Raw genomic sequence first — 27,255 nt, 5'->3', positions numbered from 1 at the left:
TTACATCAAGTCTGCTGAATAGAAACGCTAACAATAAAAACATGAACACGATTACTTGTTTTGGTATTCACATACAAATTATCTAAAAAAAAAAATCGAAGTTTTTTTGTTTGTTTGGGACATGGAGGACCTTCAAACATACTTAAAGTACATTTGCAGTTGTACATAGTACATATCAAATGGCTTATAAAAAATTTATGGTTTGAAAGGACAAAAGTTTAATTTCATTATTGTTGGTATAAAAATTAAAACAAAAAATTTTAAGTCAACAATGTCACAAATTAGGAGTCATAAGTTCTAGGGAGTCAGTGCTATGACACAAGTTGGTTACATTAGGACTTAAATCCTATTCGTAATTATCCGAGCATAACCACTTTCAAAAATCAAAGCCGCTGATAAAAGAAAAACATGTTAAAAAGAATAAAAGCAAAAAAAAAAGAAGAAAAACGTTGCGACATCTAGAAATCCATATTTTGCCAAAAACACATCCGACTACTCCAGTCAGCCAGTATTAATAGTTAAAACAAAACCATTACCTTTCGCCCATGCCAATGATGTAGAAGTTGCCTTGGAAATAGGGATCCGGCCTTTCGGACGCGAAGGTTGAGAGAAAGAGGGCTCGTTCATTCTATAAGACTCAGGAAGCGGTTCTAATCCAGGTTCGTATCTACCATAAGTTGCCCTAGAAAAATACTAATATGTGACGCAAGAAGCCAACAGCATGTTTATATAGCCTCTTGAAAACTGATTTTTCTGGGACAGTAACGTGTGTACATAATAAATGATAAAGAGTTTAATTACTTAAATAAACCCCTCCCTCATAGATGCGGAGGATTTTCATCAGAAACAAGACTAAAACTTTTCAAAGTTTCTACGACAACTCTTTCGATAGGAACTGCCCTGGTTCAAAAAAAAAAAAAAAATAAATAAATAATACATTGTGTCAATATCGTTCTTTAATTAGGCAGCGCTACTGCGCTGCCTATGATATCGTGGTCCTTGCGTAAACACCTTGTATTCAAAAACCCTATACTATTCATGAGAGGGGAAAACAATTATTAAACACTTTTCTTGTGCTCATGAATACAATAAAACACAAAAAACCTATAATTTCTTTTATAATTAAGTTAAAACCTAATAGAAAAAGTAGACGATTAGCAAGGAGTTATCACGCTACATTTAACCATAATATTGACCTTGTGTTTTTGTCTGAGATAAAGGTTTAAGTTGTCTATTTGTCTATGCATTTGCTTATCCTTTCTTTTTAGTGTAAATTAATTCCCTTGTTTAGTTTAAAAGTGGGTTATAAATGAACCATCATTATTATTATACAAGTATTTTTAGACAGATTCAGGTTATTTCTTTTGGCAATATAATATAGCTAGATCTCTGGAATTTTTAGGCCACCGCCATTCGATCTAGCTTGAAAAACTCCACATGAAAGGCTAAATTTCACCAAATGTTGCATGCGTGGCGTGCATGCAAGAAACGTAATATTGTCTTTCCGTAATTCATAATAAATTCGGAATTCACATGACAACCACTATATACCAAAAAAAAAAATTATATTTGCTTAACAGGTCTTTAATTTCAAATTATGTTACAATCTCTGGCAATTATGGGTAACACCCGTAATTTTACTCATAATGAAGCAATTAAAACAAGATTGACCTAATATTCTGATATTTTATTCTTTAAAGATAATCAAAATTATGTATAACAAACTTCTCGTCCTCTTTTCACAAAAAAAAAATAATACCTAAAAAAAATCCGGCGCGCTAAATTCTTCAGGCAAGTTGTTATTTGTTCACATTACCAAAGAGTAACTGCTACTAACAAATACTTCCAAGTACATTATGAAACATTCTAATCTAGCCAGCAATGCCAAAGCTTACATCTAGATCACAATTCTCTGTAATTCCCTATAGCAACGTAGGTTGCAATTCGCCAAAATTAATGAGTCATAATCATTTTTAATCAATCATGACTTTTAATAAAACAGGAGATACACTCCTAATTGGCAAAAACCAAAAAGTTATATATGTCAATCTCCGGCTAAAAACGCGCATAAATTGGGTTAAAACAGAAACATAAATGCACAAGGAAAAAAACTAAGGGTCTATTCACCTGTGGACTACCCCAATAGGGAATGACTTTAAAATCTGGAACAAATCGTGAAAATTCTTGTTGCCAGTTATGCAAAGTTGAAGTTGGTGAAATGATCAGGAATGGTCCCCATATGCCTAAAAGAAAAGAATTGCCTCAAAATGGATAGACCCCTAATTTAGACATGCAAATTAGAGCAATTTCTAAAACAGGAAAATAAAACATTAAGATTTCACAAAGCTATCTAGTTTTGCACAGGAACACCCTACTTCTTGAATTTGGAAAACGAAACAGCATTTCGTGATTTAAGAAAAAAAAACCTCATTATGAACAAACGCGTTTAAGACAGAAATTGTTTCTTGATGCATATTTTCTGGAGCCAAAAAATACCTTCAAGGGAGCGACAAATGAAGCCACTATATGTTAAATTATCTCCAAATTCGATTTTCAGTGTGTTTTGCAGAGGGCATCATGCGCATTAGCGGGCATCGACTTTGACGACTTTTTAACGCATCTGTATATACCTAAGAATTTGACTTATTGCAAGAAAATCTATCAAAGGGGCTGCATCCAAAAACTAATCCACATCAAAATATTCTCTTTTAACAGCAAACACAAGTTTCACATTCCCTTTCTCCTTAATTTTTGTTATATAGGCGAGTAGTATAATGCCCGTGCCACATCATAGTCACGTCTATCAATAAAAAAAGCCAAATAGCATGAATGGCAAGGTAATTTTCTTGATTTTAGCGTCACACTTGTATTTAAAAAGCAAAACATTAAAACTGCAAGAAATTATTTTAAAGAGTTTGCACCAACAATAATTTGTGTCCAACTGTTCTCTACTAATACTAAATCTTCTCAACTTTTGTCAGATTCCTCTCCCGGATAGAAAAACTGCTGTTCTAAGTTTCCACCGTTTCTAGTTTTAAAAATTATGCCTTAAACCTTGACTCTGATTGGTCAGTCAAGAAATTTATGTTTGAAAGTTGAACAATGTTCAACTCGAGAAATTACGAACGGCGAACGTAATTGACGCTATAGTCGTGCGTAATTTTGATTTTATCGACAAGTCTGACTGTAATGTGGCACGGGCATAACTCTCTGTATCCCAAAATGTAAACTGCCGTTTTCAAAAGCACACTCAAGACCCACCCAAAGGCAATGTGGAAGGATGATTGGAGAGATATTCCTGTACAAATGAAAAATATTTATATACAAAATGGTAATCCACAGAACTTGAAACTTGACTTTTTCATTCGATTCGAAAGAAGTAATAATTATGGGTAGAACTTTCAGGGGTAAAAATGATTCTCACTAAAAAATCAGGCTAAAAGAGACTAAATAATTAAAAACTTCGAGAAGAACTGACAGATAGAAAAATTTCAGACTAAATTCTCCTGACAAGCTGAAACGAAAAAGGTCTGAAAGATGGTAGCGTGAGCTTTAATAGATTCTAGGATTTGAAGTAAATTCTTAAAAGGGTCAATTATTTAATACCATTGCAATAAACTCGGTCATAAGACGTTATTTCTTTTTTTAAGTACCTGTTAGAATCCCTGAGGCTTTAGGTCAACGAATGGAGTACATAATAAATTCAAAATCAATGAGACAGATGCGCCAACGTTCTTCAGAACATTGTCGGTTGGCTATCTCAGAGATTTGCTAATTATAGATAATTGCAAACAAAAACATTCCCTTGCAAATTGATAGTGTTTGAAAGAGCTTATAGAAAATATTTGGCGTCCATGTGAGTTATGGCTCTGTCAAAATGTGTCGCACATTTAGGGTTCTAAAAACGAAGATGAATTTCTTTTTTTATATAGAAATAAGAAGAGAATTTTCATAAAATAAAACTGTATAATTTAGAAAAATTCCAAAGAGGAAAGAATTGCTTATTTTGCTGATACTCCAATAACCATGAGCTTGAACGACGGCATAAGCTTATACACTAGTCCAATAAAAAAAAGAATTAGAAAAAAACAACACAATATCAATACAGTCCTGATTAATAAACGCAAATATCGAGGAAAATTGAAAAAAAAAACTAAGTAAAAACCCCGAACGAGCCAATACTCTATTAAAAACTTGAGACAATAAAATAGTAAAAGGAGGAATCCCATTTCCATTTTTAAGGGAGGAATGACTATGTAACTAGTAAATTGAAGAATCTGGCATCTCCAATACAACCTGATAAGACCAAGTAATATACAGAAGCATAAGTGTGTAAACAGTGTTATCTTATATAAAAAAAAGTCTGTTTGATCAACAGTGTTGTAAATCCCTTGTTCTTTTTAAACATTTAGCATAAAAACATACAACTGAAGAGAATTCATAGTATATTACCAAATCTTTCAGCTACATGAGCCAAGAATGCAATGCTCTGTACCGTTTTCCCAAGTCCCATTTCATCAGCTAATATCCCATTGATTCCCTGATTATAAATATCTGCTATCCAATTCATGCCTTTCAACTGATAATGCTTCAAAGTGCCTTTGAAATTTAATGGCTGAGGATATTCAGTGTCCTTTTGAGTGATGAATTCACTAAGATTCGTCGCGTATTCGGGAACCTCTGCAGAAACTTCGGTGTCGAATTTCCGGGTCTTTAGCTGCTGAGATCGAAACGCTGAACTGACCGTACGTAACGCTTCCTGTTTCATTGCATCGCTGAAAAAAAGAAGAAAAAATTACGGAAAATAATCCATGAATAGGCATAAGAAACTTTGCTAGAAAAAGAGAAAAACAAAAACGCTCGCAAGGAAAAATAATGGCGAGCTAAAATTCACAACTATTATGAGCAACACACAACGTCAGACTGGCAATACACCGCCCCCCCCCCACACTCCTTCAGGCAACTCAAATTTCACTGTTTTAACGTAAATACATTCTAAGACCACACTGGCTATACATGACATATGAAGCTAAGAAATGAAAGGAAATAATAATTCAAAAATAAAATAAAAAAAGGGTGACAAAACGAGGATTTTGTCAGCCAGTGGCAAAACAAAATCTGACAACCGGACTTAAAAAATCCTCGTTTTCTCACCCCCGTTTTCTATTTTATTTTTCAATGTTATTTCCTTTCCCCTCTTAGCTTCATATGGCACTGTTTTAACAAATCCCCCCCCCCCAAAAAAAAAACAATAAATGAATGATACAAATGACAATAATGTATAGATCTGTCTCCCTATTACTTAAGACTGGATATCAGAGGTTGGATTCAAAACCCATAAAGCCTAGAACAACCTTTGTTGTGATTTTCTGACTTGAGTGACTTCGAATAACAACCAAGTCGAATAATGGTATATATTTAGTATCACGTTGATAAAGGTGTAAGACGCGCACCTTTTCTTTCCATAGAGGTATAAAGAGAATGTTTCCTACATATATACAACAAAAACAAGTTTTAAACACTTTGGCAAGTTCATGTTCCAGAAAGAAGTTTAAACTTATAAATGAATGTCTTTGTTCTATTCAATCTATAAACCCAAGCTAATCCTATAGTTCCCTAGCTCTTGCAGACCCCCCCCCCCCTCTCTCTCTCTCTCATTCAAGCCAAATACTATTTACGCGACAGAGAATAGTTGTCAGCGAAAGAAATTTGACTGTTTCTAACAGAACAAAGGAGTCAAATAACCAAACCCATCAAAAAGAAAAACGAAAAAAAGGTTATGTCAAAAGCTATGTTGGTTTTATTCAAAATACTACAATATTGTGCAAATTTTAAGGGTCTTGATTTTTCCAAAGGAGGTCATAGACTCCAGCGATACTGAAAAAAAACACGCAAATATTGTTTTTCGATAAAAGGAATTTTGTTTTGAGAACAACTCTCAAAAGCAGTAAATACCTGATTTTTACTCTGTATCACAATGTATAAAAAGTTTTAAGAAAAAGATGGCATTTTTAAAGGATATGTTAGGCAGAAGTCGAACTGGGGTGAAAAAACGAGGCAATTTGGTAAGTGCAGGTGATTTTTTGAGTGAGGAGAAAGATGAAGAGGTTTATATGATAAGATAGAACTCGTTTTTGCGAGGGGAAAGCTGATGTTTGCAGAACTTGAGGGGAAAGGTATAAATGAGGGGGGCCGGCGTTTACCCCCCCCCCCCCGTGCAAATTAAGCCTTTACAAATTTTCGAATTTTATTTGAGTTTTTTTTCCGTCGGGGGAAGGAACTTTGGTACTTGTGTATTATGCGCCACTCCCTCAAGTTTACGCTGTGTAAAACTCATAAACCGGTTTCTTCGTTAGTTTCTTTCATCTTAGCATGAGACAAGACAAAGACAAGTGACAGAATAGATGGGAAATATATAATTGGGGCTATATATTTGCACATAGGGGGAGGGGGGGGTAAAGTATTTGGACAGTTTGAAGTCAGAAAACAATTCCTTCTAGGTATGGCCACTAAAAAATTACAAAAGAATAGCGAGTTATCTGGAAATTTTGTTAACTTTGAAAAAAAAATCTCAGTATAAAGTAAATGTAATGTTTCATAAGTGTTTTTTTAAAGTGTTAAGTGTTTTTTTTTTTTTCAATGACCGATTTTACAAGTATTAAGTACTATTATAAGGTAATGTAGTGTTTAATTTAATTTTTTTATTATTATAGATGATCAAATTTTATGTTATTTGTGCGTTTCATTTATGTTATTAAATAATAAAAAAACAACTTTTTTTAACTGAAAGTAAGGAGCGACATTAAAACTTAAAACGAACAGAAATTATTTCGTCAAGGAAAGGGGCTGTCCCCTCCTCAACGCCTTGCTCTTTACGCTAAATTTTGACTCTTTCTCACAAGTCTATTTTTTTAACAATAAAAAACTTTAGCGTAAAGAGCAAGGCGTTGAGTAGGGGACAGCCCCTTTCAAATACGGAATAATTGCTGTTCGTTTTAAGTTTTAATGTCCCTCCTTATTTTAGTTAAAAAAAAACTTGTTTTTTTATTTAATTTCTGAACGTTTTTGAATTTATGCAGCTTTGATTTTGGCTCGCCGTACATGAATAATTAAAATGAAATCTTCATATTAATTTTACTTTTTTTGGCTAAATACGTCTCTCGAAATTTTGATCTGACGTAACTTACGAAATAACTTACGTAACGAACTTCTATATTCGTATATTTTCATTACGTAAATTAGGGGTTCTCCCCCTCAAAGTTTTGTTCTAATTGTTTAAGAATGAGCTCTGAATCACAAAGACCCTTTAATTAGAATAGATAGCTTATTTGAAAGTACTAAACAAACTTTAGCGCAAAGAGCGAGGTATTGACCAGGGGGAGAACCCCTAATATACGAAATAATTTCTGTTCATTTTGAGTTTTAATGTTGATCCTTACTTTCAATTGAAAAAAACTTGTTTTTTTATTTAATTTCTGGTCGTTTTTTTTTAATAATGCTGAGAAATCCGGCACCTCCCTCATAGAAATGTCCCTTCCCCATGACAATATCCTCCATGGAAAGATCCTCCAACATAGCCCCCTCCTTTAATCCCCCTCTCCACCAAAAAAAAATCCCACTTGAAAATGTCAGAATACTTCCAAACAACAAATACTATATGTAAGCAATGGGCAAAGTTCATAACTTGCAGTCCTTCCCCTGGAGACTGTGGGGGATTATTTCATCATCAAAGACATATTTATTAGGTTTTTGACTATGCTGAACAAAATGGCTATCTCTAAATTTTGATCCGGTGACTTTGGGAAAACTGAGCGTGGGAGGGGGTCTAGTTGCAATCCAATTTTTTTGGTCACTTAAAAAGGCACTTGAACTTTTAGTTCCTTTTGAGTGATCCCTCTCGCGATATTTTATGACCACTGGATCGATACGATCACCCCTGAAAAAAAAAACAACAACAAACACCCAAATAAACACGCATCCGTGATCTTTCTTCTGGAAAAAAAAATAATGCAAAATTCCACATTTTTGCAGATAGGAGCTAGAAATCTCTACAGTAGGGTTCTCTGATACACTGAATATGATAATTTGATGTTTCTTCCAATCTGCAAAATTGTTATGTTTGCGTATGATGTTTTGATTTTGTCTTCCCATTCAGATTTAACACAGCTTTTCCAGAACATCCAAAGTACTCTTTCAACTACTTCAGAGTGATATCGTCGAAACCTTCTTCTATTAAATGAAAGGAAAAGCCAGTATATGCTACTTTCACGAGTTGGTTCAGTCAATACTGATGTTTTTTCTCTTTATGTAAGTAATGTTGAACTGAAACGGGTACAACAGTTTAGATATCTTGGGATAATTATAGATGAAAATTTGTCGTTCCATGGACAAGTTAAAACTCTATCGTTAAAAGTTTCTAGGAATGCTGGGATTATGTGCCGTCTCCGACATGTTTTTCCGGTTAATATCTTTAAATCAATTTACTTTTCTCTAGTCGACTCTTTTTTCTATATTGTGTTTCGGTGTGGGCTTCAAATTTTCCTTCAGTTTATAAACCCCTTCAAATTTTACAAAATAAAGCGATAGGGATACTTTTTCAGATTGATAATAGGTCTTCTGTAACTCATCTTTTTGGATCAGCTGGAATTTTTTCTTTACATCAACTTCATTTCATTGCAATATCCCAGATATGTCACAATTACGTTTTTGATCAGTTAACATCAGATTTCCATGGAATTTCCCCTCTTAACTCGCAGCTTCATTCAGATTTGACATCACTCAGGTTTAGTTTCTTGCAGGAGTTTAGGCGAACAACTAGAGCAGGATTTAGTTTGAGGCATATCGGTCCAAAGGTGCGAATTTCTATTCCCCTAGATATTAGAGAGTGCGGTGATCACCAGCAGTTTCGTAGAATGGTGGGAAAGTTTATCTCTGATGGTTGACTTTGGTTTTATTTACCTTGTGTGTATTTGGGCAGTTGTCCAAGAGACTTGTTGTTTTTTTTTTCATTTAATTTGCTAACGGTGTTTAATAATTTGTTTTAATTTTTAATGCGCTCAATTATGCCACTAGGGATGTGCACAGGTGTATTTTGTAGCATTATGTATATTTCATAAATAAAAAATCTGTATCTGCATTAAGATTCTATCACTCTTAGAGGGATTTTCCCCCTTTTTTCGAAAATAAGGCAAATTTTTTCAGGCTCGTAACTTTTAATGGGTAAGACTAAATTTGATGAAATTTAAATATTTGAAATCAGCATAAAAACCCGATTCTTTTGATGTATCTACTGGTATCAAAATTCCGTTTTTTTAGAGTTTTGGTTACTATTGAGCCGGGTCGCAGTTCGTTATACAAACAGTCTGTTTGATTTTACTATGTTCATGGCCGTATATTTGGCTTTAAAATACCTTCTCTATATATCTATCTAATATGCAGAATAATTGTACCAAACACATTTTGCATGCAGACCCACTATACTCTACCCCCCCCCCCACCCCCAATATGCAAATCGATAGCCCAAATATATTTCTAAAGTAACGAAAAAACGGGTGTGTTCTCGAATTTTCCACAGCCTAAACTTGAGTGAGTGGCGCATAATACACAAGTACTAAAATTCGGGGGGGGGGGGGTAAACGCCTAGAACCATAAATGAGGAAGGAGTTCGCTTGACTTCCCACCTGGAGGGTGAGGGTACAAATAAAGAGATGGAGGGACGCTTCAGCTAAAAGATAGGAATAAATCTTCTTAGTCTTCGAAAACTGATACCAATTCGACAAAGCACACATTGACATACTCAATTCTTGATTACTCCATAATTTTTTTTTTAAACCCTGAACAAGGGATAAGCAAAAAGTTAAAGAGCAGAAAATAAGAAAACAAAACAATTCCACGTTCTGTAAATAAAAGAAGAAGAAAAAAGAATAGGCAAACACATATTCCTTTCAAGGGACTGAAATGGATTGTAACAAGGCAAGGGATTGAATTTTAGAAGGTTCAGGGAGAAGCTTCCCTACGAGATACCAAAGAATGTCAATTTTCCAACTGTGCTCGCTTTATTTAGAAGATTTTTTTCTTTACAATTAGTAAGAGGAAGCTCACCTTTTTTTGTACGATACTATAGGTTATAAGTTGGAAGGAGTGATGACATATGCTTAAAAATACTTCCTAGGGATGCAAATGGCCCCTTAGATTCATTTCTGAGAGATCCATAAACTTAGAAAACTGGAACATGTCTTATCCAGAACTAACTCAACCATACTATACAGTTCGGACATGTACACACAGGTCGGACATGTCATGACGAATTCTGTTAATTTTTAAGGGACGTATTTACACATACAGGTCGGATATGTCATGACGAATTCTGTTAATTTTTAAGGGACGGGACGTAATTATTTATATTGAGCACAAACTCTGGTCAGTAACACATTGTCTATTTTACTCAAGAAGGTTTTGTCATTTTTAAGCAATCTGCTGAAAATAGAAGAGGCTCTCTCAATAGGAGAAGCTGGGAGACTTAAAGTGTCGTCTGATCTGAACGTTTTGTTCAAAAAAGAATGGTCATCACCTGTCAAAACATAATTGGATGTGCTGCCAGACCTACCATACTGGACTCACTTTCCCTTCTCAGACCTTTTCTTGTTTAGTTCTCTATAAAAGTCCTTGCATATTATGACAGGCTAAAGTGCAATGTACCATTGACTGATCGTTTTTCTTTTTTTCATAAATACACATTTAGAACACATAAAAAATCCCTTGGGACTTTTGAAAATAAGCTTATATAATGAAACGATGACCTCTTAGTTTAAATACAATAATTTACAATAATAAAGTATACCTATCATAATAGTCTATTTCCTGAATCCGTGGAATCTTTTCTTCCTCAAGTCGACCAAGGATATTTCCCTCCTCACTCGGATCTGCTCCTCCTAGCTTTCTAGACACAAAATGACCATAGAGCTCAGTCTGTGTTATGAGGAAATTTAATTTCCTTCGTTGTCGTTTTGCTTCCATCAATTCAAGGTCCAATCGTCGCTGTTCTCTAGCTTCTAACTCTGCCTGTTTTCTTTGGGTTTTTCAACTTTGTCAGTTCGTCTCCAAAATGATTGTATCTCCTTGGATATACGCTTACATCTAGAAGTTGTTTCTTTCATTGCCTTCTCAGACTGGAAAGATTTTAGAATTCTAAAACTTGTTATTAGCAATATAGCATAAAACCAGTCTTAGTAAATACTATAAGCAAATCTAAATTCTTTTGTATTCAGATAAAACTATTACTTGAACTATCCAAGATTGGGTAATCTAATTTGTGTGCAGCGATTTGGACGCGGCAGAACAGTAATTTCAATTAAGAAGTTAATTCACACTGTAGCGAAACTAAAACAACTTATATGGATAATTTGAAACGGAAGTTAGTTTTTCTTAACTTGTTAGAAATTTTTCTGGCAGCGGAAGTCTCCAATGAGGCTTTTTAAGACACGACGATTTTACAGACATTTTTTTGCCTAAGTGTGCTATATAAATCGCTAAAAGACACACTCGCTGTTTCAAGCGTAGACTCAGTCTGCTTTCAGGCTTCCTTGTATAAAGACTAAAGCATTTTAGGCGCTTGAACTAGATTTTTTGGGCAGTTCAAATAAGGCTCAAAAGATGAATTAGGGGCGTTTGAAGCTTCTTTTTTTTACGGACAAGTCAAACATGTTAATCGAAAGGCTGATTACACTGACATAGCACTTGCCCAACTTTGCCAGAAAAACAAAGACACAACCTAATAGATCCTCTGCTCACTTGTAGTTTCCAACGGTACTTTCGTGGCCTTTTGAAATGGATAAACCTTAAATTTTCTCACCAAAAGACGAATTTGTTTTTATGGGCTGAGGGACATTGACCAATTTTGGAATGACTGCTTTTGCACTCCATAAGAAGCGAGAATCCATACATCACGCACTTGCCTCTAAATCTTGCTTTAAAATCGTTCAAATTCAAAAGACAAACCTGCATTAAGGCAACTCAGTCAAACTCATCTTAACGACATTGAAACGAACTTAACATCTCAATCAAATATATCAAGTTATATCTTATATCTCTACTTCTTATATATTGATCTCGACTTAACTGACATTGCAACTTGAGTGGCAAAAAGTTCAGTTGGGTAGTATCAGAGCTCCAAAGCTTCCCGTACCTCGGTAGTATTATTAGTAAAGACGGTGGGAGCAGTGACGATGTTAAAAGTAGAATAGCCAAGACTCAGGGTGTTTTTTCACAGTTAAAAAACGTTTGAAAGAATAGGAAGATAAGTCTGCAAACCAAGATTAGAATATTGGAAGCTCCAGTGATGACATTGGTAAAACATGGCTCTGAAACATGGGCACTCCAAAAACCGGATGAAGATTTGCTAGATGTTTTCCCGAGAAATTGCTTGCGGATTTTTCTGGGTGCCCGGCTGACTGACCGTATTTCAAACATTCGTATTTCAAGCGTTAATCATATTGTTAACATGTATTAAATTTTTCGTAGCTTTTTTTGCCTAGTAAACAAAGCTCCCTTTCCTCAATGCATCAACAAAGGGTAATGGGTAATGCATCTAACAAATTTCGCTGTAATGTATTTTATACTGAGGCAATTTTTGCTGACATAAGCTGATGCCTCTTTGGATTATGTTCCGATTAAGATAAAAATTCGTGAATACGACCAGGCATGCATGCGGAATATACACGGAGAGACAGTTTCGAAAAATAAGCAAATTAAAAAAAAAAAAGAATTTGGGGTGGGGGCTAGAGAAATCTCGATATTCTTGAAATCACGAGCATGAGCGTCCCTTCGTCTTCGTATGCCCCTTATTAACTTTTATTTAGCCAGATTTAAGTTTTTGCACTTTGAATATTTTTCCATTTTTAATTCCGTCATTTAGCTGACTTAGAAAATGTTCATTGTAGGTTTGATTTTATTTATTTCGTTTGCGAAACCTGACGATGAATAACACTAGCGAACACAATTATTTTAGTATTCTAATATTTTGATTTTCTTGTTTCATCATTACTTAATTACCGTCAGATATATGGGGAAGTTTGTGGGTTTGAAAAAGGGGAAAAGATAGAGAGAATATACTTAGGACATTTCAGGAGACTTTTAGAGCCAAGTGGGAAATTTAATAGTTTAGTCTTAAAGGGTGATCTAGGATTGTTTCCATTGAGGGTAAAAAGACGGGTTAGAATGATAGGATGGGAAAAGGTGATTGGTTTACCGAATAATAGGTTAGTAAATGCAGCGTATCTGGAGGCGTTGCAGGATAGTAGGAAAAATTCATGGGCTTCCCAGGTGTGACCAATTTTTAAATAGTTGTGGGTTATGAGGAGTTTGGAACGAAGGGAAGGGAATAGGACTGGAAGTGTGAAATGTGGCGAAATTAGTAATGGGTGTGTTGGAGGATCAGGAGATTCAGAAATGACAGCGTGAAGTCTCAGCCTTGGCGTTTACCGGCAATGGAATCCTTCATCTCCTCCTCAAAATTAATACTGAAGAATTGTTTTGAATCAAGACTTTAGACGTTAACTTTTAGAATTTTTTCGGCGGAATGGGCCATTCCTTTGGCGAAACGGGCCAGCTTAATTTAAAAATACAAATATTACTACTTCATCTCCACCTCAAAATTAATACTGAAGAATGATTTTGAATCAAAACTTTAAACGTTAACTTTTAGTATTTTTTCGGCGCAACGGGCCATTCCTTTGGCGGAACGGGCCATTCCTTAGGCGGAACGGGTCAGCTGAATTTAAACATGTAAATATTGCTCCTTCATTTCCTCCTCAATATTAATATTGAATAATTATTTTGAATAAAGACTTTGGACGTCAATTTTAAGTATTTTTTCAGCGGAACGGGCCATTCCTTTGGCGGAACTGGGCAGCTGAATTTAAACTTACAAATATTGCTCCTTCATCTCCTCCTTAAAATTAATATTGAAGAATTATTTTGAATCAAGACTTTAGACGTCAACTTTTAGTATTTTTTCGGCGGAACGGGCCATTCCCTTGGCGGAACTGGTCAACTGAATTTAAACTTACAAATATTACTCCTTCATCTCCTCCTCAAAATTAATATTGAATAATTATTTTGAATCAAGACTTTAGACGTTAACTTTTAGTATTTTTCGCCGGGACGGGCCAGCTGAATTTAAACTTACAAATATTGCTCCTTCATCTTCTCCTCAAAATTAATACTGAAGAATTATTTTGAATCAAGACTTTAGACGTCAACTTTTAGTATTTTTTCGGCGGAACGGGCCATTACCTTGGTGGAACGGGCCATTCCTCAGGCGGAACGGGCCAGCTTAATTTAAACATATAAATATTGCTCCTTCATTTCCTCCTCAAAATTACTATTGAATAATTATTTTGAATCAAGAATTTATACGTAAACTTTAAGTATTTTTTCAACGGAACGTACCATTCCTATTGAGGCACTGGACAGCTGAATTTAATATTACAAATATTGCTCATTCATCTTCTCCTCAAAATTAATACTGAATAATTATTTTGAATTAAGACTTTAGACGTTAAATTTTAGTATTTTTTCGGCGGAACGGGCCATTCCCTTGGTGGAACGGGCCTACTTAATTTAAAAATGCAAATATTACTCCTTCATCTCCTCCTTAAAATTAATATTGAAGAATTTTTTTGAATCAAGACTTTAGACGTCAATTTTAAGTATTTTTTCGCCGGAACGGGTCAGCTGAATTTAAAATTACAAATATTGCTCCTTCATTTCCTCCTCAAAATTAATACTGAATAATTATTTTGAATCAAGACTTTGGACGTCAACTTTTAGTATTTACCCAAAACCTGAATGCTTATTTTTATACTTATTCAATACAGAGTCACTAACCAAAACTAATCTAACTTCTACGTCAAAATACATGGCTCAAACATGGCTTAGACATCACAGTACTCAGCTGCTAATGAGTACCCACAGAATTACACTTCAAGCATACACAAAATTACAGAAAAAGAGATTGATTTTGATTTAGCCCTTGCCGATAACAACACCGAACCTGACAGATATGAGAATGTTTTCATTATTGTCATTCCTATTTTTTCATCAGATTATAGGATTGCATTCTGTTATGTTTTTGAAAATCTTATTTAATTTTATTATTTATATTTTAACAGCATTGCTTTTAGGGTTAAATATGTAATTTTTACCATGGTGCCAAGACATCTCCAGTTTTAATTATAAACCTCTTTTTTTTAATTTTAGGCTTGAGCTCTTCTTGCTCGGGGATATTTATTTACTTATTATTATCGATAGCGGTAAATCTTATTCCTTGTTGCATCAATATCATTAACAAAAAGATTTTACTGCTCAACAAATATTAAAGATGTCTAAGTTTTCTTAAGTAAGAAAGTCTAGATGGCCCTTGACATTTCAGCCACATCTGCATCCACGAAAGGGAGTGTAAGGTAAGGGAGATCCTCCCAAAACTTAGAATCCTCGTCCCCTCCTAGAAATCTTCTGCTGACAGTGCACTTTTTCGGACCCCCCCCCCCCAAGGATTCGACAAGTGTGAATATGATCTTAACCAAATACATCCTATACATTTTGATTGCATTAAAAGTTGCTCTCCATATTATAATAGCGAGCACAATCCCTAATAAACAGTTTACTTTTTCAAGCTAAAATTGATCAGACTTTCGCTTTTTTATTTATTTATTCCTATATTCACGGCGCCAGTTACTTGAAGGTATCTGATATGCCACTATTCAATTACCTCGTTTTGAAACCTTGAGGTTTTAAATGTCTTTTGAAACTGCTTTTGAAAGAGTCAACAGAGGGATTTGGAGGAATAACTTCCACAGGCAGATCGTTCCAGATAGAAGTGCGATGCCGGATGAAGCTCTTCCTCAAGTACTCGGTTCTTGGCGTGTACTCCCTTAGATAATTGGACCGAGCAGCGGGCCACCGCATCTGCCTTGTCGGTTGGACAAAATGGATGACAATGTGAGAGTTCATTTGAGGGAGGCGAATTCATGTACTTGTAGAAAACAGCCATCGAAGCTACATCAAACCTTCATTTAGAGACTGGAGCGAGTCATTTTTAGAGGCGCAGCCCACCCTGTTTGCCCTATCCTGGATCTTTTGGAGTGGTGCTAACAGCGTTTTTTGAGTATCAGCAAATAGCGGGAATCCATATCCAGCTGTGGGTCTGATACAGGACTTGTAAAGTGGGATAATCAAGCTGGATGGAAGAAGGTTTTTGTAGCGAAGAGTGATTCCAAGCTTTCTTGCACAGGAGGTTCTCACCCAATCAAGGTGGTTATTCCAAGAGAGATCGGTGGAGAAATGAATCCCCAGTAGACGAAGCTCGTCGACTCATTTTACAGTTTCATTTTTGAAAATGAAACTGGGGTGTTCACGCAGCACCTTTGATCAGGTAGTAAGAAGCTCCTTTGTTTTCAATGCATTTAAAGTTGATCATCCATGTATCAGACCACTTTTTGATTTTATAAAGATTCATCTGCAAGGAAGGGAGACTTGTGTTGGGTCGTCGTGTTTTGGGATGGCTGAGTGTGTCGTGGTATCGTCGGCAAAGTGACGTTGAGGGCTTGCAAGGTTGTCTCTTATGTCATTTATGTAGATAAGGAAGAGTGTAGGTCCCAAGACACTGGCCTGGGGAACCCCTGCTTTCACTGAATATTCTCGGGAAATAGACCCATCGAGGACAACCCACAGTGAACGATCTGAAAGAAAGCACTTAATTACTTTTAACAGGCATCCACGATCACCGTACGCATAGTGTTTCTTTAGCAGCCACGGTTCTATACTCTGTCGAAACCTTTGGCAATGTCAAATGAAAATAGTCTAATGCCGTACCCCATTACCAGAAGTTCAATCCACTCCTGATGTTGGGCCACTAGGCAATCTAATGTCGAGTGTTTCCTCAAGAATTCATATTGGGGATCGCCTTGAATGTCATTTGATTCCATGAACTGTTGGAATGTTTTATTGGAGACGCTCTCATAGACTTTGCCAACGCAGGAGAGGAGGTTAATAGGCCTACAGGAGCCCACGCTCGTTGGAACACCATCTGGCCTTAGGGAAGGTATAACATGGGCAGATTTCCATCTCTTGCTGATTATGGTTCTTATTCAACTTGGTACAAAAAAAAAAGAGTTTACCTTTATAGCTGTTTACATCCAGCTGGGCTGATCAGCGAAGTCCCAAAAATGTGCTACAAATAAGCTCGTACGTATACCAATTTTTCAATTTTTCAACAAAAATTTTACACTTTGCTATAGTTACCATATTTTACAATATACCTAACCAAGCAAACTAAAAAAAAATTCTTCAAATACAACATTACATTTGATGTTGTTTGTATGGACTTTTAAACACAAAAACTGACCTCTAGGGCGAAAAAGGGGGTGGGATTTCACACAAAATGGTACGTTTCTAAACAAAAGTCCTAAATTCTGGCAACTTCTCAGGTATTATCTTCAAAATTTTTGTGAAGACGATGGTTGAGGGGAATAAGCCCCTACCGCTTGACGGAGATATATAAAAAGGAATATTTCCTGTCCTTACCTGTAAAGCTTTTTGTCGAACGATCCTTGAGCATCCCACAGCAAGTCGTCTTAAAACAGTCAAGTTGTCTTTTCTGATGCTCAATATCGCTTTTTGTGCTTTCTTGGTGTCTTTTACTACATGTGCGCTCCAAATCTTACGCCTAAAAGCAAAAAAATAAACAATTAAAAATAAATTTTTGAGAAAAAATGCTTTGATGAGCACCCTTCAAAATCATTATGCCAGTGGAACAATAAAAGAACGATATATATTCCTAAAATTGTCTGAAAGCTTACACGGAACACAAACTAATACAGAGTGGTAGGAAAGGTCTTATTCGCGATTTCTCTATTTTTATAGAAAAATCCTAGACAAAAGAAACATTTTCTATTTATACAGAAAACTCTACAACAAAAACCTTATTGACTAACTAAAAAACTGAACAAGGTGTTAATTTAAAGACTTGATGAATTGATGTTTAGTTCAAATTTTGGATCGACCCTCAAAATATTAAAACACTTGCTTTACTCTCATCCCAACTCCTTGCACGGTATCACGCTCAATTTACATCAGCCTTTAAGCAGACACATTGCTTAGAAATTGTCTGATGGGAATAGCTTCTTCTATGGACGAGGATTTATGCAGGTTGTTGCATTCTTCCATTAATTCGTTTCTGTTTTGGGCATAAATTAGCACGATTTTCAAAACACCAACCAAATGCGGTCTCTACTTTTACAACAGCCGTTATTTCACTTAGAAAAATGCTGGTCCACGAAAAAAAAAACATCAATTTCACCAGAATTTTCTAATTCACAGTGTCTAAACTCAAGCATCTATCCTTACCTTAAGTATAATTTGTCCTCTAGCCAAGAAAAATTTTTTCTCAGCAATTTTGAACTTGCACATGATAAAAATTTAATGTCTAATATGGTCTAACAATTAAGACAACAATTAATTACGATTAATAATTGATCTTTAAAATCTAATACAATATTTTGGTAAAACCTTCTTTACCATTCCGACCCATTAACAGCTTCCACTTCAGCCCACTCCAAAGAGATCCCAAATAAAATTTAATTGTTTTTTGAAGTCTCATTCCGACAACATTCAATACAACTGGGCGTTTTGCCAACTTAAGGGCCATTCAATACAACAATTCTATGTAGATAGTGTTAGTTCATCTGTAAAACATGTCCAAACAAAATAACCTAGCAAATGTTCCCACTTTACATCTTAAAAATCACCCTTTTTCTAGTATTTTATTGTAGAAAATGAATAAAAATTGCCGTCCCCCTAGAGTTTAAAATGCATTTTTTGTATTTACATTTTTTTAATTCATACCCGCCCCCCTATACTTTCGTAAATTGGTGCCCCTAAACTCTTTGTCTTTTAACCCAAGATATTTTTCCCCCTCAACATCTTACACCATTTAAATGAACATATTCTTAATGTAATAAGGTCCTACGAGATGACACGACATTTAGCATAAAAAATTTCCTACTTCAAAATAATCATACATGGCTCCACTTGCTATGATTTATTCACCGACAGTGGTTTTATTAAAAAAAAAAAAATTTTATCCCACCTCAAAGCAAACTAAATGACAATAAATATTTTGATGGAACTAATACTGGGATATCTAAAATATAGATGTTTTTAAAACTTAGGCAACAACAATGGGCAGGATAGATGGCATAGAGCAATGGCTTTTGGAAATAGAGTCTAAGTTTTTGATTCGAATCCTCATTACATAAATCCTAAAATTACGCCAAACGGTGGGACTACTACTTTTACCATTAGTGGAAAAGAAGTCAGATTTCTTTTTTGAAGAAACAAAGTGGGACCAAACACCTTGAAAAAATGTTGGTCAAGAGCTGGACAATTTTTCAAGCAACTCTAAGGCCATCTTATACCCATTTTATTATGTCTTTTTTTTATCGTTACCTATTAAGAAAAAGAAATAAAACATAATCATAATACCGAAGGAAGGTAAGTGATTCAATATCATCATTGACATCTTTTCGCTGTCTTCCTCGTTTTTTCTGCATTAAATCGGAAGATAGAGAGGATGATTTCTTTTCTAAACTTGATGATATGATGCTAGCAAAGTTTTTACTGGATACATGGCTACTTTTTGAGAAACCTTCTGATGATTTCGCCTCTCTAACTGGAGCCTGAAAAGAGAGAAAGGTCTCAGAAGAAATCACAAAACTAGAGAGAGAAATAGGAGAGGAGTTAGAGAAAATGGGACGAGAGGGGGAGAGAGGAAGAGAGAGGAAGGAGGTAGAACGGAAGCGGAGGGACAAGGAGAAAGGTTGAGCAAGAGAGGAGAGGCGAAAAGTGAGAGAGAGAGAGGGGGGGGGGCTATCTAGAGGTTCAGCAATCTCTAGAGAAATGTGATGGGCCTAGAGGATGGCTTTTCTTTATTCTTGCATCCAAATTGCCAATAGAAGCTTTACATAAAATCGTTATTTTCGTCTGACAATTTTAAATGACTTTAACACCTAGAGCCCATTTATGAAATATTGTTGTTTCATTTAGACCAAAGTAAAGCCAGCATGCACAAGAGAAAGAAGCCTTTGGTGTCCTCACCCCCAACGGCCAAAGTGTCAACATTTTTATGAATCTCCCATGATTTTCCAACATGTTTCAGACATGTCACCCTTTTTTTTATTTCTTTAGCCCTCCTCCAAATAAAAAGTTTGCGTACATGTTTGATCAGAGGCCATTTTTCAGCCTTGATACTGTTTTCGGCTCCCACTTACAAAGCCAAAAAAAACGGTTTTAACTATTCTCTACCAATCAAGAATCCCCAAGTGGGCGCGTCGAATCTAAAAGTGACTCAGATCCCAAGATTGATAACCCTCATCAAACCATTTACTGCTCATTTTAAATGCCTTACTGATTTCGCACAAGTTCTTCCGAAAACATAAATGTACTGCTTCAAACAACTTCTTCTAAAACATAAATGCACAACTTCAAATATGAAGCTGCTTATATAAATTTACATACCACTTGTCTAGGAAAAAGCTGTTGTTTTCTTGACGTTTTTTCTGACTTTGTTGCAGCTAATACTGCCATTTCCATAGGTAGCACTCGGGACTCAATCTCATCTTGTACTTCAATATAACGGTCGTGCGTTGATAAAACTCCAGCCCCATAATGTTTATATCTCGAATAATACTGTAAATAAAGAAATGAATTAGGAAGTGGTCGTGATATAATAGTACTCAAAGTAAAATAAATCTTATCTATTCCGCCAACAAAGCATAAGAGGCGCGTTTAAGGGAAACAAACTGCGGGTAATAGTTATTTTAATGAAGCTTCGGCCCCACGTTCCAAAAATGACCGTAAAAATTTTTAAATTCCTCCTAGTCTCAAATATCCAACCAGCACAAGACGTGTCTTTTTTTCATTCTGTTTGAAATTTTATAGCAATTCTGAACTAGATATAGTTCCTCAATGAAATTTGATCAGATCCTCGATTACTACTTCCACTCCCCCCCCCCTTCCTCGCCAAAGCATAAACAAGTGGGAAATAAGAGAAGAAAAAATTAACGACAATATCAATTCCCCTCAATAGTAAGCAATTTACAGAAACCTAAAAAACTATAAATGAATGATAAACAAAACCATTGATCAGAAAATAAATAAACATCAAACGTTACGAAAACGTCTCCATGCTTAAGATGAATAATAATATTACCAAAGACAACGATTTAATTAGGTGACTTTGAACCTGAAGCAGATTGTCATTAACCTGCTGAAAGAGACTCCCCCTTAAGTATGAATGGCGTTGACACAAAGAGAATATGGACCATACAGTCACTATTTGGTTTATTTAAAGGGTAGTGGTATTCACCTTTTAGACCTGTTTTTTCCTTTCTCAGAAACTTTTGCAAAAAAAAGAAAATGGTAGATAATTTACCAGAATTACCCTGGAGTCAGCATCGGTGAAGGTTAGTGCAACATTTTGGGTAATTGTGCCACTTCTGGATTTGTTGGTATCATTTCAAAGTTACTCTTTGTGGTCAGTCCGTAACTGTTATCATATGCCAATAAACTACCCATTGTTGTGTTATTTGATCAGGGATTATCGTATTATCATAATAAACCCAGATCAGAATTCTAAAAGAGCCCAGCGAATCATATGAGAACCACAGCATTTATCATTTATGAAAATGAAACTGAATACGAGTAGGAGCAGCGTTAAATATCTAACTCCAAAACTGGAAGAGTAAACCCATAGTTCTGTATACAGATCTTATATACATATTAATTATTATCTCATCTTGTCTATCATTATTATCTTATCTATGGCTAATCTACACACGAACAAGCTATAAAAGGTGTTTCTTCACTTAAACTGTAAAAACTGTGCATGTAATGATGGCAAATCCTCGTATTATTACTTAAATCCAAATGAAAACAGTAAAAAGGCAACAAGTCATCAGGGGACATCAGAAGGACTAATCCGTCACACTGGGCAAGTGGAAACGAAGAGGAAATGTCCAAATAAGAGGAAATGGCAAAGCTGGCATAAGCCTTTTTCAGGATTGTATAAAAATACATGTCATTTTCACTTGTTGATAGATAGTCTATCGTTCATCCATCCATCCTAGGGCAGAACTAAGATAAATAATCATAGAACTAGTGATGATCAAGATTTTTGGGTTGACTTGTGACGGACAATGTCAACTGGACTTGTATATAAAACGGGGGGACTGAATTTGCTTGGATTCAAAGGTGAACAAGTGACCTAAGTCTAATAGGCTTGCCCGCTTAGAGTCTCAGGCGGACTACCGTCTTTTTGGATTGGCACATCTCTGACAAGTCCCCTGGAATCACAGGCGACTAGAGAGACACGTTTTTTTCACCAGATACAAAAAAAAGCATAATTCATGCTTCCAGCAAGCCCTTAATTTGTCAAGTTGTATCATAACAACATTAAGAACATGCCAAGAACACTGTTTAATAGTAACACAAGTCAATAAAACATATTTTCGATTTGCTAATTATAGACTATTAGAGAAATACAATCCAGCCTGTCATAATTTTAGGTGTATCAAATGACCACAATTTGACAACCTCATTAGTGTATCGCTAATAATGCTACTTAGGTAAGTAAAGCTATTCTTTTGGTCAGTTTTCTCGGTACAATAGCTTCACATCTTCATCCACATTTAAAATACGTTAAACAACGCAATAATGATAAAATTTTGAAACCTATTCTTACACCTTCAACTCTTGAACCTCCAAAATATATTTATTTTAGCCAAACCTTTAATTAAGACACTAAAATTATCTGTATATTCTAGAACTATGATATTCACTTTCATAATAATACCATTTTCTCTCTCAACTATAGCATTCTCACAACTCTAACTGGGGTTAGAGAGTGATATTCACTTTTATAATAATACCATCTTCTCTCTCTAATTCTCATTCTCACAACTCTCTAACTGGGGACAAAGCATAGCCCTGCTCAATTTCTAACTGCAAACTAACCAACTAAGAGCCTCGCTTCCTACCTTAACCACAGCAAGATGACTTTCATACATAAGAGCTTTCTAAGAGTTATCTACTATCAAGGATAAGACCTTTACTTAATCTTTTCTCTCTGCTAGACCAAATTCTGTTCAGTCTTTAATGCTGGCATAAAACCGAAAATCTGGTAAACGTGACCTCTACCTTTCAAAAAGCAAATCTATTCTCCTTAAAACTTCGTCTACACCATTTCAGGGCCTAAGTAGCATCATGTTAAACAATTTTACTTCTACTGAAATCAAGCAAGTTTCTCTATAATTACTAGATTTACTCTTATGACCTTTCTTAAATAGGGGTTAATTACAGTTTTCCAAAGTCACAAGGTACTTGCTCTTCAAAATTGGGATTCATAATTTGCTAAGCCTTATTTCTAACTTCGTATTTATCCTGTCTCAAAAACTCATTTATCCTTCAGCCAGGACCTTCGGCCTTATTTTTTTTACCATATCAAAATCTTCTCTAATTCCTTTTCTTTTGTACTTGTAATATGGATGCGTTTCCAAGTATTTTACATTTTCTATCAATTTATAAAAATTACATATGCAGGTCCCAAGTCTTGGTAGTCTTGGTGTCTAAGATGATAAAAAGTCACCATCAAAACTAAAACACCTCAGAATCCATAAAAATATGTCTATATCTACACAGGAAATAGAAAAAAAAGCAACATACTTCTGGATTCGTGACAAAATTTTTCTTGTGAAAATCACGGATTTGTTGACATTCTTTCATATATTCTATTTCTTCTGAGTCACTAAATGCTTCATCTTCAGAACTGTTAGCAAAAGAATATCTTGAAGCCATTTACAATTTCTGCCAACTCGATCAAAGTTATAGATTTTGGGCTTCTCTTCAGCAGCAAGTTTTAGCTTTTCTAAAATAATAAAAATTTTTAGGAATTAAAGGAATTCAAGACATATTTAACGCCAATAGATATATATGAATTGAATACTTTCAAGTTCCCCTAAACTTCGAAACAAGGATGCCCTTTCAGAAACACTTGAGGAAAGGGGTTACAAAAGCCATGCACGGTTCAGAAATCATCCCGTTTATTGCTGAATTTCGAAAATTTGTTTCTTGGCCTGAAATACAATTTTAACCTAAAAGCAACTCAAGCAACTTGAGCCTAAAATATCTAATCCAAAAGGAAGCCTGAGCTTAGAGCAACATTATCTAAAAGACAAACGTAAGCACAGAGTGAATAGGGGGAGAGGGGGGACATGGATCCTATTTTAGATGGGTCTAGCATGATACCTTCTATTCTGATACTTTAAAATATATAAAAACTTACAAATTTGCTACCTTAGATTGATTATTTGAGAAATTGTAATGAAATAATTTTTCTTATCGTCAAATTTGCATAGTTGCAAGTGAAACGTCTCATATAGAACCAAAAGCTCCCTCCTTCCAGATCTAAGATATCAGCCACATGGATTTACAAATATTCTAGCTATCTACCCCAAATCAAACGCCTGCTTTTCTATTGCAGACACCAACTACTTTCACAATTATTTCTCATACTTGTTTTGTCATACACTCCCACACTAATTTTAAATATTTTGGTCTTGTGTTACACAAGTTTGCCTAATCAATGACCCAAACCGACTTCGAAATCTTTTCAACGCCAAACCGCATTAGGTAATCATAGAATGGGATAATCAAAGCAATCCCATGGCATCTCTATTACTTCAAACTACTTTATCGTAGAAGCCCAAGGGTAGAAGGCAAATCCATATACAGTCAAGAGCTTACTAGCTCAAGTTAACTGAGGCCTTTCTCATAGACATTAACAAAATTTAAGGGGAATTTCTGTCACATAAACTTTTAAAGACGGATAACTTCTTCTGCCAATTGGAAGAATATTCATCAATTTTACTCTCCACCAGTCAAATAAGCAATAAATTTCTTCTTCTTCAAGGATGTCCGTTGACCTTCTTCAAATTTTCTAACATTACAAATCACTTCATCTTTATCCAAATCTAATTGATACCCCCTTCAAATCTTTTTATCCGTTGTCCCTTCTTGGCCATCCCAATAAACCGAATTAAGACCATGACAAGCAGTCAAAAATGTCCCAATCAATACTTAAGATAACATTATAGGTTTGAAGTATTCTAGCATCTTTACAAAATAGGTTCCTTTCTTCCTTTTGAGGGATCTTATTGGCCTGGAGAACATCTTTTACTGCATCAGGTATATCGAATTTATCGATTGTATTTCTAATACTGTGCCTTGAAAGACCTCTGCTTTCTTCAAAGAATTTACTAGCAAATGCCGAATTGTCTCTATTAAGGAGCTTGTGAGCTACACAGGTTCAAGACGTGGGATCTGACGCTTATTTATCAGTTTCCCTCCTTTCTAAGCATTAAAACCACAATTTGCAGTCAAAAGTTAGCAACTTTTCAGCCTTATTATAAAACATAAGGACAGCTATTTTTGTCTGATAAATCCTTAACACCACAGTCTGAGGTTATCTTGGACTGTCTTCCTAGAAGTCAAGGGGCTCACATTGGCAGTATCCTCTATTGTAGCAGATACTAACACGCCAAAATCTGATATATTGGCCTTTATTGTCATGGGGTTAAGTAAGTGCTTTCAAGCTCCTTAAGCTAAAAAAAATTCTTCTGGAGGATGGCCAGGCCTGTGTGAGTTACACTACAGTAAAGCCTTCCTTTCAATTGCACTCAATACTAACTGTGAGAAAAAAAAATAAATAAATCAGCTACTTTAGTCGCCCTTGCTTGCAATTATTTTCACAAAATTCATACCATCTACAACAGCATCTATTTCTGCGGATAGCCAAAACCATCTGCAAGTCTTTTTAGTAAACTTGGCTTGACATTGGGGCCCATTAGTGACAACTGTTTCTCTGTATATCTCTGCAATTTCCCTTTTAAAATAACTTGGACTAGAGGCTTGGGAATAAATATCTAATTGGCCTTGGTGTTTCAGTTTCACCATAAAGACTTTTTTTTAATCAAAATAAATAATATCTGTATTCAAATTCATTTGCAAAAATTGAGACATAGCTGCCAAAAAAAGATGGGCAAAACTAACTAAAATGTCAACCGTTTTGGAAGCAGCTCCAACGAAATTATAATCAAGTGGCTGGTCATTTTTGCAACCATTTAATTTTTGTAAGAAAAAAAAAATGATTTAAGGATTTTTTTTAACAGAATAGCTAAAAATATGTGAAACTGCCGAGTGTTTCACACAGTGTCGCAAGTCAAAATCCCAACAACCAAATATTAGATCAAGTACTTACTTATGTTGATTAATATTAAGTGATCCTTATATAGTGCGTTTTTAATGTCCCTAGAAAAATTTCAAAGCACTCATATCTAAACATAAAGCATGGGAATTCAAAGAAAGCATCCTTTACAAGCCAAAGAAAAGACATGTACCACTTGAACCAAATGTTGGCAACTGTGAGAACTGTCTAATTTTTCAGCATGCAGGGAAACCACCAAGTCTTTAAGGAACAGTTTAAGCATTATAAGTTACACCATCTACACAGAGCTGAACATGTCATGCCCTTGTGTCTTTTGTAGACATGCTTCCCCTGAAAATTGGAAAATAGCAACCCAAAATGGACCTTTTCAAGCGCAGTTTTTTTTTTTATATTAATTTTTGACCTTAGCCTACAGCAAGAAATGAAAAATAGGGTATTCGAATATAATTTCAAATTAAAAGGTATTCTGACTTAAAATAATTAGTTTGACTTGCTGTCTTTTCGAGCTGGCAACTTATGATATAAAATATAATTTGAAAGGTCAGGGGTATTACATTCCGAAAATCTAAAGTAGTTTGAATTATCAAAATGAGAGCCTAGTCAAAAAAAATTTTTCGCATTCTTTAACTGCCTTTGAACAAAAACCTTATACCACTAGACTCTGTGTGACAATCCACAGAGATAATTTAATGTTCCAATGGGCAGAACTAAGCATATTGAGATATGTTGTGATTCTCTTTTCTAAGTTCTAAATATTAAGTTCTTACTTCAAAGATTCTTGATTCAGACAACCTGCCTTGGGAAATGTCTCTTGAGCAATGGTGCAGTTTATCCACAGACATAATAAGAATATTCACAAAAGCCTTTTGAAATGATGAAAAATTTCTCAAGTTTTTTTTTGTTTCTTTTTTACTGTC

At 35.2% G+C, this 27,255-nt stretch overlaps 2 protein-coding genes across 5 annotated transcripts in view; both read right to left on the bottom strand.

The window, feature by feature from the left end:
- Nucleotides 1-541: 541 nt before the first annotated feature.
- LOC148940086 (chromatin-remodeling ATPase INO80-like) lies at nt 542-11,016 on the bottom strand. Its single transcript, XM_089106301.1, has 4 exons — nt 10,841-11,016; nt 4,453-4,775; nt 2,128-2,243; nt 542-682 (listed from the first exon to the last, which is right to left on the bottom strand). Exons 1-4 carry the CDS (start codon nt 11,014-11,016, stop codon nt 668-670), a joined length of 630 nt encoding a protein of 209 aa, XP_088962427.1. The 3' UTR covers nt 542-667.
- Nucleotides 11,017-11,033: 17 nt separating this feature from the next.
- Nucleotides 11,034-27,255, bottom strand: part of LOC148940083 (uncharacterized) — a 71,642-nt gene continuing 55,420 nt past the window's right edge. For all 4 annotated transcript variants that reach the window (XM_089106298.1, XM_089106300.1, XM_089106299.1 and 1 more), the window contains exons 3-7: nt 23,779-23,980; nt 20,575-20,745; nt 19,543-19,736; nt 17,584-17,725; nt 11,034-11,168 (exon numbers count right to left, since the gene is read on the bottom strand). In XM_089106298.1, coding sequence (XP_088962424.1) covers nt 11,052-11,168; nt 17,584-17,725; nt 19,543-19,736; nt 20,575-20,745; nt 23,779-23,910 — 756 coding nt within the window. In that variant the 5' untranslated portion in view covers nt 23,911-23,980 and the 3' untranslated portion in view covers nt 11,034-11,051. The remainder of the gene's footprint in view (nt 11,169-17,583; nt 17,726-19,542; nt 19,737-20,574; nt 20,746-23,778; nt 23,981-27,255) is intronic.

The sequence above is a fragment of the Artemia sp. Qi Xiang Cuo genome, chromosome 20, assembly GCF_049724085.1.
Source record: "Artemia sp. Qi Xiang Cuo chromosome 20, ASM4972408v1, whole genome shotgun sequence".
Classification (NCBI taxonomy): domain Eukaryota; kingdom Metazoa; phylum Arthropoda; class Branchiopoda; order Anostraca; family Artemiidae; genus Artemia; species Artemia sp. Qi Xiang Cuo.
The sequence above is the reverse complement of the archived record's forward strand: the minus strand, read 5'-3'. Positions and strand labels throughout refer to the sequence as shown.

Bases quoted from the DNA above. Each gene is read 5' to 3' on its own strand.
- LOC148940086 (XM_089106301.1), bottom strand. From the start codon at position 11,016: ATGGAAGCAAAACGACAACGAAGGAAATTAAATTTCCTCATAACACAG. The intron at 4,776-10,840 runs GTATACTTTATT...TCTTTTTTTCAG, and splicing joins GAAATAGACTATTATGATAG to CGATGCAATGAAACAGGAAG. The intron at 2,244-4,452 runs GTAATATACTAT...CTTTTCTTTTAG, and splicing joins TCATGTAGCTGAAAGATTTG to GCATATGGGGACCATTCCTG.